The sequence below is a fragment of the Sceloporus occidentalis genome, unplaced genomic scaffold (genome assembly GCF_023333645.1).
Source record: "Sceloporus occidentalis isolate IW3139 unplaced genomic scaffold, rSceOcc1.0.p SCAF_24, whole genome shotgun sequence".
Lineage (NCBI taxonomy): Eukaryota > Metazoa > Chordata > Lepidosauria > Squamata > Phrynosomatidae > Sceloporus > Sceloporus occidentalis.
Genome location: NW_028317004.1, coordinates 10976872 through 10995925, shown reverse-complemented (window position 1 = coordinate 10995925; position 19054 = coordinate 10976872). Strand labels below are relative to the sequence as shown.

The 19054-nt window shown below is 40.5% G+C and overlaps 1 protein-coding gene across 2 annotated transcripts; it reads left to right on the top strand.

Annotated features, from left to right (window-relative positions):
• The first annotated feature begins 529 nt into the window (after positions 1-529).
• LOC149300615 (tight junction protein 2-like) lies at positions 530-18700 on the top strand. Of its 2 annotated transcripts, none has more exons than XM_089485222.1 (22): positions 530-598; positions 2791-2915; positions 3443-3545; positions 4185-4761; positions 5142-5245; positions 5813-5966; positions 6413-6515; positions 7434-7555; positions 8346-8409; positions 9578-9728; positions 10387-10495; positions 11145-11355; positions 11440-11627; positions 11722-11817; positions 11898-11977; positions 12879-13089; positions 13839-13939; positions 14040-14252; positions 17217-17327; positions 17662-17985; positions 18239-18324; positions 18535-18700. In XM_089485222.1, the coding sequence occupies exons 1-22, from the start codon at positions 554-556 to the stop codon at positions 18698-18700; spliced, it is 3444 nt and encodes a 1147-aa protein (XP_089341348.1). In that variant the 5' UTR covers positions 530-553. The 2 variants fall into 2 exon arrangements, with proteins under 2 accessions (XP_089341348.1, XP_089341347.1); XM_089485221.1 differs by having other exon boundaries at positions 554-598; positions 7434-7588.
• The last annotated feature ends 354 nt before the right edge of the window (positions 18701-19054 follow it).

The following is a 19054-nucleotide window of genomic DNA, read 5'->3' as shown; positions in this document are numbered from 1 at the left end:
AAAATGATCACACTTTAATTCATACGCTGTGTGGTCCCATTAAATTTTTTTGGTACCCCCTCTTGCAGATGTATGGGAGGGGGTGTCTGCAGAATCTCCCCTTGTATACATTTGCCTCTTTCCCTGCTATTTGCTGCTCTGAGCACATAACCTGCCACATGATATACTTACCTTGCAGAAAACGTACTCTCAAACTACTTTAATATGCATTCTTTGCTGAGGATCCTCTCTGGGGCACCGGAGTGTCCCTAATAGGCTGAGATAAATGATGTTGGGTATAAGAGACTGCCAAGCAATAATTAAACTGTGATAAATGTCTAGTATTAAAGAACGTGAAAACCAGCCTTTATTTTATTTGATTTTTTTTTCTACCAAAACTATCACTTTCAAAATTTAAATGGAAATGGGAGATTTTATGTACATGAGCATCAACACAGCATTTTTATCTGTTAATTAGGTGCTTTCAATTATTCTCCTCAGCATAATGATGTTAAAATGCTAAGTAAAAATATACTGATATTATATATTCTCTTTTTTCAAACAGGCAAATAGGATGGAAGAGCTCATATGGGAACAGTACACAGTGACCTTGCAAAAGGTGAGTGTGAGTTAAAAGCTGTGTTCATGGTCGAAAGCATTAGTCTTGTGTAAATAACACACGAGTGATTCATTAGCTTGGCTATTCTTAAAAAAATTGAGTGCAACAGGGCTTTTTTTTTTCTTATTTTGGCAACAGGGTTGATGTTCCTAGAGGGATAAGTCAAATGATTTGGGTAAACTGGAAAATGGTCAGAGCTGTGGCAACTGTCGTTTAATGTGGATAAGTGCAAGATAATGCATCTGGGACATAAAACCCCAAAGACGCAGTTTAAAATATTTGATATGGTCGGAACATCTGAGGAAAAGGGATTTAGGGGTAATTATTTCTGAGGATTTAAAGGTAGGTAGACAATGCAATAGAGCAGGGGCGTCCAACATGCAGGCTCGCAAGGGCCCTGCTGCTTACCTCACTTCAAGGTCAGACCCCTCAGAGTTACATCTGCAGGCCTAAGTTAGCATGTTCAATGTTCATGACAGTACAGTTAGAAAAAAGACTGAACAAGTATGGTTTGGTTGGATGGGTTGCCAGGAGAAAGAACATGGCAGGACGGCTTAGAGCTGCATAGTTGCATCTGAACATAGCACAAGACTTCTGGATCAATGTCCTTTGGACCAGTCCCAGACTGGGACAAAAAATAGGCCCGGGCATTTAAGCCTGAGCAGCCCATTTTTATGTATTTATTTATTGTTAAAGCCCACCCTTCATGCACCATCTTTGCATTTACTCACTCATTCACACAAATAATTAACACATTCATTAATGCAGTCTCACAAATCATTCAAACAATTCATCCACACATGAATTCATTCATTCTCATACGCATTCACACTACCCCCTCTCCCGATCTTATCTGTCCCTTCTCACTATGTTCCCCCTTTTCACTATGTACCTCCTTCCCCACTTCTCAATATGTACCCCCTCTCACTATCTATCCCTTCTCCCCATTTCTCACTATCTAACCCCTATCTGCCCCTTCTCACTGCACCCCCCTCCCTCACCCTACTTACCTTGTTGCCGGAGCAACCAGCAACTGCGACCGGGCCCGCGGCAGGGCTGGATTGACTTAGGGACTGATGGAGCTGCAGCGCCAGGCCCCTACCTTAAAATAGGCCCAGTCAGGATTAACGTAGGGAACCTTAAGCCCGCCGCAACTGCGACCGGGTCCGCCACTCTAACGGGCTGGGAAGCCCCCACCAGGGCCGGCCTTATGGGTCTGCGGCCGCACAGGGCTTAAATTAAAACATCGGGGTTTTTTTTTTTTTACATTTTATTTAACATCCTCCATGTTAAATAAAGTTAACAAAAACTTTATTTAACATGGAGGATGTTAAATAAAGTAACAACAAAAAACCCCCAGATGTTTTAATTTAAACTCGGTGCGGCCACACACCCTTAAGGCCGGCCCTGGTGGGGGCTTCCCGGCCCCTTAGAGTGGCGGACCTATTTTAAGGTAGGGGCCTGGAGCTGCAACTCCATCAGCCCCTAAGTCAACCCGGACCTGCTGCGGCCCGGCCCACCGGGCAAATGCCCGGTGTGCCCGATGGCCAGTCCGGGCCTGCTTTGGACAGACGAGACTAAAGTGGAGATGCTTGGTAATAATGCACAGCCCTATGTTTGGCAAATAACAAATGCAGCATATCGGCACAAATACCTCATACTAACTTTCGTGCACGGTGGTGATTTGGGATTGTTTTGTAGCCACAGGACTTGGGAACCTTGCAGTCATTGAGTCAACCATGAACGCCTCTGTATATCAAAGTATTCTAGAGTCAAATGTGAAGCCATCTATCAGATGGTGGGCCAAAAATTCTCCAATGTGAGAGACTAATAAATTCATACAGAAAATGACTTTCACACATCACATGGCTTCTCCATTTAGGCTTTATTTTTCTTAAATAACTCGTGACGTGATGTAGTATGAGAAAGTGTTGTTCATTTGAAGTTGTATTTGCCTAATTATTAGACCTGCTAAGGAACAGATGATTGTTATTATGCCCTGATATGTAAACCATACAATTCAAAGAGGGTATACTTCCTTTTTTCACATGAGTATACAGATAAAATGCCAACATAAAACCTAAGCAGTGACCACATTCTAATATTAGACTGAAAACCAAGAACTGTTTCTCAAAACTTTTGACAGATGACGAGCATTATTGACATCTATTTTAATGTTTTGCGATCTTTAGGATAGCAAAAAAGGCTTTGGTATTGCTGTCTCTGGAGGGAAAGACAACCCACACTTTGAAAATGGTGAGCCTTCTATTGTCATCTCAGACGTTCTGCCTGGTGGACCAGCTGATGGATACCTACAGTAAGAATTTTTTTTTTTTTTTTTATTTATTTCAAAAAATAATTCTATCTATGAGACAAATTGATTTCCGTTTTTATGATTTTGCTCCTGCATAACATTTACATGGAGGTCAGTGAGCGAAGAAGCAGGTCAGTGTAGCTTTCTAGAAGCATTGTTATTAGTATACAGCCTAGGTAAGATAAGATCAGAAGGTTGTTATGTAGGAGAGTAAAAATGGATCCAAGCATGTTAAAAAAAAAAAAAAAAAAAAATTATAAAAATTTGAAGGTTAGAATATTTTCTTCATGATACATTCCTTTTCATTTAATCCAACTAAAGGTTCCTGATTCCTTTGTTAAGGAATTACTTTAATTTGGCTGATATTTTTAAAAGTTTAATCGGCATCAGAGCTTTGAGCACGGTTTGGCTTGTAGCCCCTGCTTGAATTGAGTTCTTCAGCTATCCTGTGTTATATGATAGACTTCATCGCTCCACTTTTCCCTTGTTTTCTTTAAAGCTGAGACATTTTTTGTGTTGTATTTTTGTAGAGAAAATGACCGCGTGGTCATGGTCAATGGAACACCTATGGACAACGTGCTCCATTCATTTGCTGTACAGCAGTTAAGGAAATGCGGGAAAACAGCTGTAATTGTGAGTATTGTTGTCCTATGTATTGCACATTTAAAGAGGAAACCAGTATCTTCAGAATATATAACCATACAAATAAATATTAGGGCTTGTACGTTATGGATGGGCTCAAAGCACTGGACAACTGACAAGGTTAGACAGAGAACATAACGGCCATTGAGCATTCCATATAAAAAGTGGCCTTTAGTCCAACTTTTATCTGTTTGGCCAGAGCAGTGACAAAGCTTTATGATTTATACCAGAAAACAATGTCAGTGGCAATTATTGTTTTGTACTCCTCCGTTATACTCTCTCTGTGAAGACAGGAACTAATCTGACGATAAACAGGATGTGTACAGATTGCTAGGAAAAAAAAATATCAGTAGGCCTTGCCATGGTCTCCAATTTCTAATTACATTGACTTCAGAGATGTGGCATTTAATTAGACCATATTTTTATGATTACCTCCTCCACTCAAAAGATGGAATTAAATTGTAGTCATAGTGTGTGAGCAGGTTCTGTAGTGCTCAGTTTAAAAAAAACAAAAAAAACAAAACAACAACAAAAAAACTTTATCATGTTTGTAGAATTACAACAAAATGGTTTTTGCTTGCACGTTCTTCTGTTTTTGTGTCTCTAACCTTTTGTTCACTTCACTAACAGGTGGTGAAAAGGCCCCGCAAGGTTCAGATCACTGCATTAAGACATACACCCTCTCCAGAGCCAGACCCTAGAGCATTTGACCAATTTGACGATGAGTCGCTCATTGACCACAGGAGTATACACAGCGGTTACAGTGAAGGTGGCAATGGTCGTCGTAGCAGGGATTCAAGCCCAGACAGAGGCCGCTCTTATGACCGGGATCCAGATAGGACTCGAGGGAGAAGCAGGGAGAGGCACCTAGATGATGAACAAGAATACAGAAGAGCAAACAGCCGGGGCAGGAGTATCGATCGTGATCACAGTGAAGAACGTAGATACGGAAGAGACCGTGGCAGGAGCGTGGACCGAGAGGAGTCGTTTGAGCGTAGCTACAGTGGAGACTACAGCCCTGACAGGGGCGTTGGCCGGAGGCCTCCATCTGACATTAGAATTGAAAAGGATACGCAGCTGAGCCGTAGTCGGGACCGGCTTCAGTCCTACAGCCCCCCACCTGAACCACACCGATCTTTTACGCCCCCACACAGGGCACAGGAGAAGCCCATCAGTGTACTACTGAGTAAAAACAAGCCTAGTGAAGGTATGCATGTGTAGGCACAGTTATGCCTAGACAAGTGCTATAGTGCCATGCTAAAAGTACTAAACAAGACTTCTCCATGGAAAATTTTATTTATTTTTATTTATTTTTTTTAACCTGATTTTCATATGTAGGTACATAACATTGACCCGATATATTGTATTATGGCTGGTAAAAGAGAGAGGCACAAAAATTCATTCTTTGAGCTACATCCTTCCCTGTCGTTGGAAAATAAACAAAGCATGATTTGTGTTAAAAACAAAAAAAACATTATTTTGAAGGATTTCATTATCATATTAAATCCTATAATCGGTTTTCTTGTCCGCATTTATTTAAGCCCTCTTTTTGTTAACATAGGTATATTTTTTTTATTTTTATGGCAGAGTATGGTTTGCGGCTTGGAAGCCAAATCTTCATAAAAGAAATGACAGACACTGGGCTGGCGATGCGAGATGGCAACTTGTATGAGGGGGATATTGTTCTCAAAGTGAGTAGAATTTCACGTTTAAACCTATAGCCGTTAGCTGTCGTAGAGGAAGTTTTTTCTTTGGTGTGAATGAAAAAGTAAAGCAGTGTTTTAACCCCTTGGTTTCAATAATGGCAGTGTTCCCGTGGTAATTCTAGTACATAAGTTTTTTTTTTTGTTTGTTTGTTTAGCAAGGCTAGATCCTTGATTGCATGTTATGTGCTATTGTAGTGGGAAATGATGCCCATATAGTATTAGCGGTAAAACTTTATTTTAACCTGCCTATGTTAGATATCGTTCTATATGTCTGTTTTCGACAAGGGCTGGTGCTTGTATATACAGTCTTTTTTAGACTGTATATACATTAAAAACTAAAACACTTCTGATTGCTGTCTATTTTTGTTTGTGGGAGATATACAATCATGTCCCATATATACATGATCAACTAATTCTTTGTGTCCCCCTAGACTGCATTTATTCTGCAGTAGCTGTATGTTATTTCAGTTACGGAAGCAAATAAAAGTCACAAGTAGTCTGATCTGGTCTTCTGCTGCTGTGTTTCACCTTGAGCGTTCTCTTTCACTGCAGATCAATGGAACTGTTACAGAAAATATGTCTCTAGCGGATGCCCGGAAGTTAATTGAGAAATCCAGAGGGAAACTGCAGATGGTGGTGCAGAGAGACTCCAAGCAAACTTTGATTAATATCCCTTCACTGCACGATAGTGACTCTGACATTGGAGGTAGGTTACCTTTAAAGTCGTCCACAAACTATACCCTGTAGTGTCAGATTATTTGAGTGTTTGCTACAATTAAACCTTTATGATTATACCGGCCAATGCTTTGTATAAGTTCTATGGAGTTATACCTCCACATTGTAACCGTTTATACATAGCCTGTAATATCTATTTGAGTACATTCACAAATACTACATTTTATGTATATGTGTTTTTGTTATAATATAACGCACTCTCCTTGTGTCTCAGCCCGCCTTAACCGTCTAATAGATTGCAAGCTTATAAGAACAGGGCTCTCTTCTCTGGGCTAGTATGGTGTAAAAAAATGTGTTAATGCTGTTGCTTTATATGATAATTGCTCCTTTTTTATTATCCCTCTCTAAATGGGCAGGCTTGATGGGCTGACTGGTCGCTGTCTGCTGCCAAACTTCTATATTTCGTTTTCCCTGCAGATATTTCAGAGATAGAATCCAATCGGTCCTTATCACCCGTAGATGACCGGAGATTGCATCCTTCAGATTCCCATTCATCCAGTGAAAAGCTAAAAGAGGAAAGGTAAGTAGGAATTATTTTGTTTAAAACATTGATTCTCTCTACCAAAATTATTTTTAAAGCCTTATGTACTATTTCAAGTTTCACAATGGATACTCTCGGTAAAGCCGGCTTCAGCGACGATCTGTCGCTTTCCTAAAGCCTTTTTCATTGTGTTACAATAAATAAAGCTGTTATATACTATGTCAATTATAAAAAAAAATAATTGTAGCTTGCGCAGTCGGTCATTGGCAGCGTAGAACTCCCATTGGGCCCTCTCTACTCATGCGCATTTGGATCTTGTTAGGCCGCCTGGAACCCCTGGTTGGCATAAGGCAATGTCCTGTCATTTGTCTGGTGGCATCTCCGGGGACGCAGGTGGCTGGGGGGTAGTTCAGGACAAGAGAGAATTCCAATTCGGACGTATCAATCATGCAAAACAAAGATGTTTGATGACGCTTGGCTATCGAATGTATTTAATGGTTGAAAGCTGTTCATATCCCATATGCTTCTAAATCCAGGAGGCAACTGGCCCGGAGGTTTGCTTAATAGTTTGTCCTTTTAGCAGTCTCATTATAAAAAGCCTATTTCTACGCTTACTGTTATTGATGACACGTTAGAATCTGACACAAATTGCACTTTTCGGCAGTGCCGTTTTTACGCACCTCCGTGCTCACATACACAATCTACAATACTTGAACAGCTATCGCAACGGCACTTCAACTGTGCCGTTAAAATGATCAAGGGAGATTCCGTAACCGCAACGCTCGTGAACAGTGTGTGTCGTTTCACTAGAAGTACGTGCAAATGAATACAGCACTTGGCATCCGTTCCAGAGCTTCTTAAAGGGAATGTTGGAGGGATGTAATGAATAGCTGTTAATATATTTTTCCTACTTGAAATTGTTTTGATTTCAATTATTTCTTTTTATTGTCCTTGTAGCACGAAACAGGATCCACCCAGCAGGCTATCTAAAATTGGTGCCATTCCTACTCCCTTCAAATTAATGAATACATCTGAAGTTCCTGCTCCTGTCTCCATCAGCCCCGCAACTACAGATTCCGGCAGGGATAAGACATATTTTGATGAAGAACCAGGTTAGGCCTTCGGTATTATAGGCATAATGAACTAGATATACACTCAATAAAAACTAAAATACATAGATTTAAATCTTATCCTGTCTTAAAGATTTGTATGCTTATATTGCTATGCTGGCTAGCTGATGGCATTGAGATAAAGACTTTCGCGTGGCTGTTGGATGAGCTGCTTGCACCCAGAATGCTCTCTGTTTACATTGAATTCTATAAGAATAAAGGGCATCACTGGCATACACATACACACTAACCTCACCTGGTGTCCCAGGATGGAAACTTCCCATATGTATGTCTTTTTTTTATATGCACATCTGGTAGCGATTTTCACTGTTTATATCTCTTTTGTTGAGAGAATATGCCAAAAAAAATCATAATAGCCAATAGCTAATATTTTTTTTTAGGAGTAGCTGGTTAAGGGGACACTTCCACTTCAAAGTGCATTTGTTGGCTAGTCCATATTACATTATTTCTTCCCTATTAAATTTCAGATTGTTGTATTAGATGATGCTGGCTCTGCCACAGACTGCCACTAATTTTGGCTTGCATAAAGTGAAATCTTTCCAAAACAGGAACACTGATTGAGATATGAACAGCTCAAGCTTACAAAATTATATAAAAGCTGTGACATACGCATTCACACTTAATATACTGCAAATCATTATCGCCTTATTATAATTATGCATAACTGATTCCAAAAATTCCTATGGAATGCTGGTACTTTTTTCTGCATACCTGTTTATATTTGGAATCTTTGCTGTAGAACCACCTGTCGCTGCTCCCAGAGTTTTTCTGCGTCCAAGTCCTGAAGATGAAGAAATATATGGGTACGTTTGGCGCGTGCTTTTGTTTATCGATAAGCGCGCTGACGTATATTGGTAGTCACCGCTAATTCCAGTAGGACCAGTCAAATGAATAGTGTGTATTCTTCATTGACCAAAAGGACAATCCATAGAGAACATGGAAAGAGAGTTATTTTCAAATTGTCCTGACATTTTGTGGATGTCAGAGCATGTTTATCATTTGTAAATTTGTATAATTTGTAATGGGCTGTTGCAGACCCTCTTGACCCAGCTTGTAACACCTTAGGCCTTACGATACTTTTAATCATACAATTTGACTGCAGATAACAACCATTCTGCTATTCTAGTATGTCTGTTCTTCCTGCTGCAAAGATTTAAACTTTACAGTCAGTACTTGATTGTGTGGTTCATTGTACGTTCTCACACACACACACCTGTATAAAAGTACATCTATCGTACAGCGCCATGGAATATGATGGCGCTATATAAAAAAACAATAAAAACTATGTAAGTGGTCCCCGTAGTTTTTTCATATGTGCTGCGCTGATTAACATAGAAGAAACTACAATGGACAGCACGTCAGGTGAAATAGCGTTCTAGGTATTGTCATAGTCTAGTATTGTTCACGCATCTAATATAATTGGTTACATATACAGTGGTGGTTCCGTTTTTGGAGGGACTGGAGCACACCTCCATGAGGTAAGGGGTAAAAAAATAGATTGTGTATCTTGAACCCTCCACCTCACCCACAGAAAGGTACCCTCCTGTCTTCTGTGTCCCATCGAAATACCTTGTGGTGGACTATGGCAGAAACCGAGATCTGTTATTCTCCAGTTCTCTGTGTGTTCCCTCGCATGGCCGCAGTGTGTCAGACCATGTCATATCCCCAACTCTTTGCCCTATGTTGTGGAGCAAGGCGGCAGAGATCTGTGCCAGAGGAGAAGGGACCTGCACTCCTCCTCAGGTTGCTTGGGCACAGGGCAGCAAAGAGAGGCAGATAGCACAATAGTACAACCTGAGGAGGAGTGGAGGTCCTCCTCAGGTTGTACTATTGTGCTATCTGAGGAGGACCTTGACTTCAGTATCCCATTGCTAAAGTGTGAGGCAATCCTCAATCAGACATCTTCCACTATGTATTTACTAATAGAACTATATAGTACTTCTCAAATGACATCTCTCTTTTTGTCTCTAGACCCAATACAAAAATGATCACATTCCGAAAAGGAGACAGTGTGGGTATGCGTCTGGCTGGTGGGAATGACGTGGGAATATTTATTGCCGGTGTCCAGGAGGGCAGTGCTGCCGAGCATGAGGGGTTACAAGAGGGTGATCAACTGTTGAAGGTACATTCTAGATAATAATAAAATCAGTGTATCAATTTGAAAACTGTATTTATTCCCGGAAACTAATTCCACTATTTACATTGCCACCAAACATGATTGTGAAGATGCCATAGATACTGTAATCCCTATGGTTCCCCTGCTCTTCACAGTAGTGGGCGATCTACTTAATGGGTACTCCTGCTATAGGTTGTAAAGAGATGTGTTAAAACAAATCTGAATACTCTGTAATTAGAAGAACTGCTTACTTTTAAAAGTTGAATCCAAATTTTAAAACTCCATATGGAAAATGCCCAAAGCCCAGATTTCAATTTGTGTTCAATGTAGCATGGAAAGTGGAAACTGCAAGCATTTTATGGAAGAAAAACAGAGGATATTTATTGTTGGTTTTTTATAGTGTTGTCTTTTCATCCTGTAGGTTAAGGAATGTTAATCCTGTAGAAGTGAAGCATGAATGTTGTCATTCTAGAGATGGCATTTCCCAGAGTAGTCAGAGGGGAACAGGAGTATATTTCTGATGCTAAAAGTGTAGATAATTTTAGGTCGCTCAAATGTGTAAAAAAACAACAAAAAAAACCACACTAACAGTGCTTGGGTTATAGCATTCCTTAATGTCTCTTGTAACTGGTACATCACGTGTTCTTGTCTCTAATGAATGTAGGTGAATAATCAGGACTTCCGGTGCATCGCGCGAGAAGACGCTGTTCTTTACCTACTGGACATTCCAAAAGGAGACGAAGTAACTATTCTGACCCAAAGCAAATATGATGGTAATTTTTACTTGAAACAAGCATTTTTTATATTTGTGCTTAACAAGACCCACAGTTAAGAAGTACACAAAGAGTAGTGGTTACATCCTTTATCCCCCCGCTCTTCTAGAATTTGCCACTTTGGATAAAGGGACAGCTGCTTGTGATCGGTTCTTGTGTAGCTATTATTTGTTTTATATAACACATCATATTCTGTAGCACTGTACAATGGGTAAACGGGACATGACAAGCAGTATATAACATAACAATTAGACTTACAGACACAGGAGAGGAGGGCCCTGCTCCAACGAGTTGGCACCATAACTTAACACAGAATTATTTGTACCATGATATTAAGTACGTGTGTGTGTGTATGTAATATGTGTGTGTGTATAGACGCATGCAGAAGCTCCATCTGAAGTGACAAAAAAACAAAAGTTTTAAAAATGGAGTGTTCTTAAATTGCAGAATTGGAATTCAATTCTTTTAAAATGAATTGCAGGCACTTATTGTGATTACTTATTTTTTTTTTTTGTGTTGTAAAAATAACTCTTTGAAACCGTGAACCCAGCAGTGCAATGGGAACCTTCTAGTTAGCGGAGACTGCATTCAACTTTTAAAATCCATTCGCTGATTTTTTTTTCTTTTCTTTTTTTTCTTTTTTCTCCAGTGTACAAAAACATACTTGCCTGTGGCCGGGGTGATTCATTCTTCATAAGGACCCATTTTGAATATGAAAAAGAAGCTCCCCAATTCCTTTCGTTCACAAGAGGCGAAATATTCCGAGTAGTCGATACGCTTTACGATGGGAAGCTAGGCAGCTGGCTGGCTGTAAGGATTGCCAATGAACTGGAAAAAGGAATTATTCCAAGCAAAAGCAGGTACTTCATATTTAAACGAAATGCTATATTTTTACACCTCCGTTTTTTTTCTTTCTATATGTAATACATCTTTCCATCTTTCAGGGCCGACCAGCTGGCTAGTGTCCAAAATGCCCAGAGAGGACAGGGTGGGGACAGGGCAGATTTTTGGAAGAATCGAGCCCAAAGAGCTGGGGCTAAAAAGAATGCAAAGAAAAGTCGAGATGATCTGTCTTCAATTGCAGTTGTCGGCACTAAATTTCCATCGTATGAGAGGGTGATGCTAAGAGAAGGTAGATTTTTGACTAATAGACCTGTCTTAGACATAAGTGTCTACGTGTTCATCACTTAGCTGTATGGGTTTAACCTCTGTTCTTGTTCTTGCAGCTGGATTTAAGAGGCCTGTTGTCGTGTTTGGTCCTATTGCGGATGTGGCGATGGAGAAGTTGGCGAATGACCTGCCAAATCTATATCAGGTTGCCAGTAAGTCTTTACAGTTACCAAAGCTGGAATTCATATGGTTGAACGACTGGCATTAAGCATGTTTTATCTTATCGTTTCAGAAACGGAGCCTAAGGATGCTGGAGCTGAGAAATCCAGTGGCGTGGTACGATTAAACACCGTCAGACAAATCATTGAACAGGTATATTGATTATGTACAAAGGGTGAAGTTATATTTATGCACAAGGAATGTGATGTAAAGGAAACTAGATACATAAAGTGCAACATATTCACAAAAATCCATATCTTGATAGAATAAATCACTGGTTTTCGTCATGCTAATGGAAACTTTTCTTTGTGTTCTGCGTTTCCTGTGGATACTGTGAGTTTTTAACTCGGGAAGTGTTCTAAGTAAGCGCAATACAAATTGCTTTCCCCTGCATTGATTAAAAAATAGATAATAATAAATTCTAAATATATAGATCTCTGTGTATAGGCTCTTTTTGTATTTTTACATTCACAGTTGGGTTTTACTTTATCAAATTCTCATTAAAGGGACACTACAGCTATTAAACGCTCTTTAATTGCTGCCTAGTCCCTTTAAATTTTCATGGTGCCCCCTCTTTAATATGTAATGGGGGAATGCTGCAGTATGCATCCCCCTTTGTCCCGGCAATTTACCGTGCTGGTAATGCTTCTCCCTGCACGTTATATTACATCTAGTCAGCTCTGGCTACTCAAAATCTGCGGGCAGGGGGTCTGTTCTGACCCTCATTAGCACGTACCGAAAACGCTCCAGTTGATCTCAATGCGAACACTTTCCTGTCACTGATCAATGGCAAGAATCATTCAGCCACACAGCAGCACTGCAGCTTCTACCCCAGGTAAGTGTTTTTTCCCGTATTGGGAGAATGCTTATTAAAGTACTCAGAGCATAATTTAATATTTATTCTTAAGTAGGGCTGTCGGGGACAGTAAGATGTCCTTTTAGTTTGCCAGAAAAGCCAAGCCAAAAGCTAGCTTTCAATTCCTGTATAACGGTCTGTTAAAATGGTAGTTTATGCTATATTAATGTTTTGTCTCTTTTAATTTTTATTATTCAGGATAAACACGCACTGCTGGATGTGACTCCTAAAGCTGTGGACCTTTTAAACTACACACAATGGTTCCCTATAGTTGTACTATTTGTCCCAGACAGCAAACAGGGCATTAAAACCATGAGGCAGAGATTGTGTCCGACATCTAACAAAAGCTCAAGAAAGCTGTATGACCAGGCAAATAAGCTGAAGAAGACCTGTCCTCATCTTATTACAGGTGGGCAGTGAGCAAGGTGTAAAGAAATGCAATCTTTATCTTTTCTGATTGGTCTCTTTGCTTTAGTTTGTTAGACAAGCACATTTTGTGTGGTTTTTTTGGGGGGTTTTTTTTCTTACCTTACAATACCAAGGGAATCTAGAGATCTACGTGTTATTGCTGTCCCTGGAGAAATATCATATAACGAAACCATGGAGACGCATTAAAAATTTCAACAACACTGTAATTGCTGTTGGCTAGATATCTGCAGGCAGTGGATTCATAGACAATGTTCTGTCTTTTAGTAGTAGAGCAGTAAGAAGAACACTCAGGGAAATCAAGTGCACATTAAATAGATAGCACAGACCTTTGATAGAGGAGGAAACACTCCTATTACTCCCATCCCAAGGCTTTACGGTCCTTGGCTGGTAAGATATATAAAACAGAGGGGGACGTAAGACATTGTTTGTGTTGCTGGCAGTCAATTCCGTCCAGACATTGTTCCTTCTAAGGTGTCTCACAAATGCTGTACTAGCTAAGAGGGCATCTTATGAAAAGTTTTTAGTTATTGTTTTTAGCGGAACACTTCCTAAAGTTTTCATGATTAACATTTAAAAGATTGTTTAATTTCTAAAAAGATGTCTTGCATGGCAATATTTTAATGCTCTCTATGGGAGGTTTGAACAGATGATTGGCTGCACATATGATCTGTTGTTTTTTTTTAGGATGTTGAGTGGTATCTAATGTGTTAAATTGTCATTTTCCTGCAGCCTTTATTAACTTGAATTCAACCAATGAGAGCTGGTATGGAAGTCTAAAAGATGCCGTTAAAGAGCAGCAGACACAGGCCGTCTGGGTTTCGGAAGGAAAGGTAGCTTGTCGTATTTGAGTTTCCTTCTAAATATTAAAGCAGGGCAGTGGGAATTTAGCTCTCCTTCTAATATACATTTGCATTTTTGTGGGACTTGCAGGCGGATGGAACGGATGAAGAGGAAGACAGGATGTCCTACCTTACAGCAATGGGAGCGGATTACCTGAGCTGTGATAGCCGTTTAATCAGTGACTTTGAGGACACAGATGGTGAGGGTGGAGCGTATACCGACAATGAGCTGGATGAGCCTGCTGATGATCCAATACCGGTTTCCGCCATTAGCCGATCTTCTGAACCAGTCCATCCAGAAGAGGTACAGAAGGTTCTTTAACCCCTTAACGACAATTGCCGGTCCTGGCACGACACGGAAAAGCATGTGCTTTACGACAGTTGACGTGCCAGGACCGGCACGTCTTTAAACGGGTGCAGAAAGCGATCTACTTTCGCTTTCTGCACCCAAAAAGCGTTGCTGAATGCCTCGACATCGAGGCATTCAGCAACGCCGCGATCGGCACGAAGGGGCCATCTCTGGCCCCTCCACGGGGCGTCAACATCCGCCATACTTTGTATGGCGGCGGACGCCCGTTTTAAAAGCGTTTAGGAGGCGATCAACGATCGCCTCCTAAACTTAAATGGTGTCACTGGAATGCCTCGATCAGGAGGCATCCAGCGACACCAAACACTTACCTTTCGGTGGGCTGTGACCGCTCCGGAGAGCGGTCACAGCCGCAGCTGCCGGTGATCTTCGCCATCAAGGAAGATGGCCGCCGCCCTGCAAGAGAAACAAGCAAGTTTTAAAAGCTCGCTAGACGGTCTCCAGACCATCTAGAGAACTCTGGCTCCACTTGCAGGTTGAATACAGGTACTGCATTCACCATGCAAGTCAATGGAGCCCAGCTTTCTAATCACATTGTGATTAGTAAAAAAAAAATTAAAAAATAAAATAAAATTAATAATTAGAAAAAAATAGTAAAAAAACAGTAAAATGTAAAAATCATTTCCCACTGATGTCACTATCAGGGGAACCTCCAAGTTGAAAAAAAATGTTTAAAAATTTTTTTTTAAAAAGGCAAAAAAATATAAAATATATATATAAAAAATATATTTTTGTGAGCAAGTCCTAAAATTAGCATATTAGCTTAAAACAATTCTCGCATGGAAAGAGTTAAAATACTGGCATATTAAATGCCCGTGGGGTGTCTACTTTTAAAAAAGGTATGATTTGATGGGGTAAATTGAATTGGCCAGGTTCAACAAGGTCCCAATTAACACCGGGGGAAGGATGGCCACACATCTAATTTCCAATTAGAAAAATGCACACGTACCAAATGTGGCCTTTTAGTTCCCCCAAAAAATGACAAATTCATGCATGTGGGGTATCACTGTACTCAGGAGATGTTGCTGAACACATATTGGGGTGTCGTGTGACAGCGGCATATACCAGGAGCTGTAAATTCATACATAAAGTAGGTGTGTGTGGGAAAAATACACACACAAAAATACTACTGCAAACTTTGAAACAATGCTGGTGGTAAAATGTGTGCATGCAAAGAGTTAAAATACCCTGGGGTGTCTAGTTTTCAAAAATATATGGTTTTGTTGGGCACACTGAAATGGCCCGGCTCAAAGATGTACCAAATAGGGCATGGGCAGTGGATCCCCAAATGCCAAAGTTCAACATTGAAAAATGCGCATGCCCCAAATGTGGCCCTTTTGCCCCCAAACAGCCAGGCAAAATCATTCATGTGGGGTATCACTGCGCTCAGGAGATGTTGCTGAACACATATTGGGGTGTTTTGTGATAGTGACATAAACGAGAACATTTTAATTCATACCTGAAGTAAAATGTGTGTGGCAAAACAAATGCAAAAAAATGACTACCACAAAGTTTGACAAAGACTGGTGGTAGATATGGTGCATGGAAAGAGTTAAAATACTAGCATTTGAAATACCCTGGGGTGTCTAGTTTTCAAAAATATATGGGTTTATTGGGCACACTGAAATGGCCCGGCTCAAAGATGTACCAAATAGGGCATGGGCAGTGGATCCCCAAATGCCAAAGTTCAACATTGAAAAATGCGCATGCCCCAAATGTGGCCCTTTTGCCCCCAAACAGCCAGGCAAAATCATTCATGTGGGGTATCACTGCGCTCAGGAGATGTTGCTGAACACATATTGGGGTGTTTTGTGATAGTGACATAAACGAGAACATTTTAATTCATACCTGAAGTAAAATGTGTGTGGCAAAACAAATGCAAAAAAATGACTACCACAAAGTTTGACAAAGACTGGTGGTAGATATGGTGCATGGAAAGAGTTAAAATACTAGCATTTGAAATACCCTGGGGTGTCTAGTTTTCAAAAATATATGACTTGATGGGGTAAATTGCATTGGCCGGGTTCAAAGATACCCGACATGGCACATGGGGGGAAGAATTACCAGATTTGGAAAAAATGGCTTTGAAATAGCAAAACGCTACCTGTACTTATTGCCCCATAATGGGTAGAAAAAAGCAAAAAAACATAAAAACATTGGGTATTTCTAAACTCAGGACAAATAGTAGAATCTATTTAGCAGGTTTTTTCATTACCTTTTATAGATGAGTAAAAGATTTTTCAACTAAAAGTTAGAAACAGTCATTTTTTTCTAAGTTTTTCACCATATTTTATACTTTTTTTAGTAGTAAATAATAAGATACAATCAAAGCAATGTCATCTAAAGAAAGCCCTTCTTGTCCTGAAAAAAACAATATCTAATGTGTGTGGGTTCAGTAAACGGGAAAGAAGAAAATTACAGCTAAACACGAGCAGTGCAGAAATGTTAAAAAGGCCATTGTCACGAAGGGTACAAAAAGTAAAATCAGCCTTTGTCACGAAGGGGTTAAACAGAGATCCCAAACGTGCCTGATGGCCGACCCCACTACGGAATTTTTTTCTGTAGGGATTGCTTCGTTTATGGCTCTACACTGGTGATAAGTAACTGCCACTCTGAGCCTGGTACATACCTCCTACATAGCTGGTACACGGCTGGTTTAATTTACTTCTGAATATTTACCTTGTTGCAACTGTATTATTTTAAAATACCGGTAGTTGTATCATGTCCCAACAATTTACACGGTCCACACAAGCTGATGTTGAACTGATAACGGTAAAGAAGGTTCTGCTTACAATCTGAAGGCATATCACACAGGTTACAGACAAATCGTGGATGTCATATCTATTGCAGTGTGATCAACATTTGGCATTGTTTCAGAAACATGTTCTTTGGTCTTTCCAGTCTATAATAAAGCCGGTCCCAGAGGCTAGAGGTCAGATGAGGAAAGCTGGCAGCAGAGAGGTCCTACGAGAGCCCAGTCCACCACCATCGTTTAAACCTGAACCACCAAAGGTATGTGTAGAAATGCTATTAAATGTCCCCTATGATTTAAAAATGTAATGTTTCCACTGAGCACTGTGCCCTCTCGGAGTTATTTCGCATCCATCTCTTCCCATTCTTATTCTCACTCGTAGTCATTAAACTGTTTCCTTTACAAGGTTCACTCCGTGATCCTACCTGTGCAGTCTGTAGTTATACAATAATGCACACTGTTTATATGGTATATGTAAATGATCATATTTACTGACGGTGTACGGTCAGTAGTATCTGGAATGAACTGGATTGGAGGTGCTGGGGTTTGTGTATTATTGGTGCTGCTTTTGATTCATGTGTGTATTCCTTACAGACCAAGCCACAAGGCATGGATGAAATATACGACTCTCCTCGCAGCTACGATGCCAAGAGAAGTAGCTCCAGTGTAGCGAGCAGTGAAGCATCGGCAGGGGCGATCAAGGCAGTCCCACCTCCTACTGCTGCCAAGCCCGCGTTGGCCACAAAGCCCATCCTGAAGCCATCAATACCTGTAAACCCATCTCCACCAGAAGAGCAGAATGATGATGAGACGAATGCCCCCAAGTCGGTTTTGGGCAAAGTGAAAATATTTGAGAAAATGGACCACAGCGCAAGAGCGCAGAGGTTACAAGAGCTGCACGAGGCACAAAACGCAAGGGTAAGAATACATATGTATGGTACTATGGGGGGGGGGGGGGTCACAGCCACCCTAAAACTTGGTCATGTTGTTGCTGATTTCCAGTTCTGATATGTGAGCAGTAAGAACAAGAGGGGGAGTTGTAAATAATATTAGGGTTTTTTTTTTTCCTCCTTATAAGCAACCTCCCCAGTAATTGAGTTATTAAACCATGAGGCATATTTTCAGACCATCTAGGTTAGCAAGAAAAGTGACTTTTTTGTTTTTAATATAGCTTGAGCTGGCCCAGAAGCTACCAGACATTTATGCTGTACCAATAAAGCCACAGAAGAATGAACAGAACCGACCCCAGCCAACAAGGTACTTTTTTTTTTCTTCTTCATGGGAATTATTTAATCACAGTAGCATACCCCCGACATTTCAGGTGTCCAAATCAGATAACACCTGTGTTGGGGGGGGGGGTGTATATGTGGCCACCCACACACACTACCTGAATGCCCTCTTACGCAGCACAAGGGGGCAGCAATGGAGGTATATTATTTTGTGTTTTCATTCCCTTTTCTTTCTTAGTTCTCGTGCTCCAGAGCCTCAGAAACCACCTTCTTGGTCGTACTTGGAGAAAAGAGAAAGTTATGGAAGTGATAATGAGGAAGAGGAGTATCGACGTCAGCTGGCTGATCAGTCAAAGCGTGGGTTTTACGCACAACCTTCGAAATACAGAGACACGGAGCTGTGAGCTTCTGCACAAGACACTGTTTAATGCTACTGCGATCTAATAATGTACAGGTTTTTTTACGGTGAATATAGACTTTGTGTAACCTACTGTAGCTGAGGATGTACTTCTGTGTTGTTACTATGCCGAACTGGAAAGTCAGACTTATCAGGAAGGTACGATGGCTGTTATGTGCACAGGATAAGGCTTGCTACTGGAAAGTTCATCAAATGTTGTGCTTTTCTGTTAAATGTTTGTGTTGCTTTGGATTCCCTATATTGAATTCACAACCCAAACTTGTCGGGTTATTAGTGGCACAGAGACTCCATGCGTTACAACTACATTCCAGAACAAAGTGTTTTACAAAGTGCCTTTGTG

Excerpts from the sequence above, each read along its gene's own strand:
- LOC149300615 (XM_089485221.1), top strand. The coding sequence starts at position 554 with ATGGAAGAGCTCATATGGGAACAGTACACAGTGACCTTGCAAAAG. Across the intron at positions 3,546-4,184 it reads GCGGGAAAACAGCTGTAATT|GTGGTGAAAAGGCCCCGCAA; the intron begins GTGAGTATTGTT and ends CTTCACTAACAG. Across the intron at positions 13,940-14,039 it reads TCTGGGTTTCGGAAGGAAAG|GCGGATGGAACGGATGAAGA; the intron begins GTAGCTTGTCGT and ends TGGGACTTGCAG.